We start from the raw sequence: 2,732 nt of genomic DNA, 5'->3' as shown, positions 1-2,732 counted from the left end.
ACTTATCAGAAGTCAGGGATACTAGTCGCTCTCTCGGGAACTCAGAGACAAAACCAAAGTGGACCTCACAGTGCTACTTTTGAAAGTTTTATGCAGAAAAAGATGTGGGTAATAATTTCACAAGAAAAATGCTTTAACATTAAATATAAATGTGTGTACTTTTGAAATTAACTACATTAAATAATTTTAAGTTAAAGGTCTGCATGTGAACACATAAGTAAAAAAAATTAATAAACCTGAAGGGCTGGATTTGTAGTTCAATGGTAGAGCACCTGCCTAGCAGGTGAAGTCCTGGGTTCATCTCCTTCACTGAAGAAACATTTACTGTGGAACTTTCCCATTTCTTTCTAAATGACTAAAATTATACCTGATACTTTGCTAATCAGTGAATGTGTTCTTGAGCTAGTTTCTTGATGTCACTGTTCCAGAAAGAACATATTACCACTACATTTTCATCATTATAGAATTTAATTTCAGGCAAAGGTGAAGTAGAAGGCTTTTGGGTGTAACCTAAAACCCTACTGTGCATGAATGTGTACAAGCTACTTAGCCCTCTATATCCTTTATTTTTACACTGTATAGAAAGATAAAATATATAAGGAGAAGGACCTTGTAGATATTTTTCTTGGATACATTTCTTAACAGTTTTCTTTGATTTTTCTATTCATTCGTTTGTTATTTCATTTTTATATATTCTGCAAATACTTACTAGATTTCTTATTCTCTACATACCAGTTTCTTAATTCACTCAGTAATGATGACCATATTTTTTAAATATTTGTGTCAGCTTTAAGTGTATGTATGTGTGTACCTGTACACATTGGGTATGTGCACATTAAGTGCAGGTGCTAGAGAGGACCAGAAGAGGGCGTCAGACTCCCTGGAACTATAGTTACAGGCAGTTGTGTGTCACCCAATATGGGTGCAGGGAACCAAATTCAGGTCCTCTAGGACAGCAGTACACATTCTTAACATCTAAGTCATCTGCCCAGGACCTCCCTCCCCCAAGTTTACTTTTTATTTCAACTTTTCACAAATACTGCATGTGAGTTGCTAGGCTACTTTCCGATCCATAATTTGATGACATATGAGTTTATAATAATAATGGACTCACTCTGCTGTGGCAATGGCCATGGAGTAGCCGTACAGATTGTGGACATCATAGTGCTTGCCCCAGTGCTGAATTGCATCCATGCAGAGAGTCATAGAGAACAACTTCCCATCCAGGATCTCTGCAATAACAACAACAAATCACTCATCAGAGAAAACCTTACATGCCAATTTCTTACTTCCTAACATCCACGCAACCTGCAAAGATGGCTGCGCTGTAGCCATCCTGAAAACAAAACAAACATGCTGTGTTCTTTTGGCCAGAAGACCATCTAGTTGATACAGTTTTTCTGATACAAAAAAATACATTGTGTCACCCATACACTCCTGATTCTCAGAGGCAGAGTAGACTCTAGTTCAGCTAAAATTTTAATCAGAATTTTCCAAAGCAATTGGCTCAAACTACAAAACACTGAATTAAAGTGTAATGTAACTTCTGACTCCTTTTTCTCTTGATCATATATTGCAAAGAGTGATTTCTAGCCTTAGTTTCAGTCAGATATTCTCTGCTCCTATTGTACCACTGTGGTTCCCACAGAAATGAACTGTGTATTCTATTTATTAAAATAATTTCTTGGTAATTTATTTACTTCTGAACTATTTTTAAATTCATTCTACACGTTAATGCCAGATTAATACTTCTAAAACCAGTTGACAGTCCCACAACCTTCTATCAAAACTATAAATAGCTTCTATCACAGAAAGAATTAAGTGATGACTGTTTGGCTTCTCATCAAATCTCTTCAACATTTGACTCTGACCTACATCTGCCTCAAGTCCCTAGTTTGCCCTCAGACTGAAGTGACCATGAGTGTTATAATCTTAGGAGTTTTATTCTTTTCTTTTTTTTTCAGTTTTTTTTATATGGCGGATTACATTGACAGATTTTTATATGTTGAATCACCCCTGTATCTCTGAGATGAAGCTGACTCGATCATGGTGGATGATTTTTCTGATGTGTTCTTGGATTCGGTTTGCCAGTATTTTATTGAGTACTTTTGCATCAATGTTCATGAGTGAGATTGGTCTGTAATTCTCTTTCTTAGTAATGTCTTTCTGTGGTTTGGGTATCAGGATAATTGTAGCCTCATAAAAAGTGTTTGGTAATGTTTCTTCTTCTTTGACTGTGTGGAACCATTTTAAGAGTATTGATATTAGTTCTTTGAGAATCTTGTAGAATTCTGCACTGAAACCATCTGGCCCTGGCTTTTTTTTTTTTTTTTTTTTTTGGTTGGGAGATTTTGATAGCAGTTTCTGTTTCTTTAGCAGTTATAGGTCTATTTAATTTGTTTATCTGGTCTTGATTTAATTTCAGTAAGTGATATTTATCCAGAAAATTGGCCATTTCCTTTAAATTTTCCAATTTGTGGAGTATAGGCTTTCAAAACATGACCTAACAATTCTCTGGATTTCCTCTGTGTCTGTTGTTATGTTCCCCTTTTTATTTCTGATTTTGTTAATTTGGATATTCTCTCTTTGTCTTTTTGTTAGTCTGGGTAAAAGTTTGTCTATTTTATTGATTTTTCTCAAAAAAAAAAACAACTCTTTGTCTCATTGATTCTTTGTATTGTTTTCTTTGTTTCTATTTTGTTGATTTCAGTTCTCAATTTAATTATTTCCTG

The 2,732-nt window shown here is 34.8% G+C and overlaps 1 protein-coding gene across 1 annotated transcript in view; it reads right to left on the bottom strand.

The window, feature by feature from the left end:
* The window catches only part of Mgam (maltase-glucoamylase), a 109,348-nt gene that overhangs the window by 77,474 nt on the left and 29,142 nt on the right, over window positions 1-2,732 (bottom strand). The window contains exon 14 of the mRNA XM_026788554.1: window positions 1,115-1,232. Coding sequence (XP_026644355.1) covers window positions 1,115-1,232 — 118 coding nt within the window. The remainder of the gene's footprint in view (window positions 1-1,114; window positions 1,233-2,732) is intronic.

The sequence above is a fragment of the Microtus ochrogaster genome, unplaced genomic scaffold (genome assembly GCF_000317375.1).
Source record: "Microtus ochrogaster isolate Prairie Vole_2 unplaced genomic scaffold, MicOch1.0 UNK4, whole genome shotgun sequence".
Lineage (NCBI taxonomy): Eukaryota > Metazoa > Chordata > Mammalia > Rodentia > Cricetidae > Microtus > Microtus ochrogaster.
Note: the sequence above shows the minus strand (reverse complement) of the source record. Positions and strands in the feature narration are given on the sequence as shown.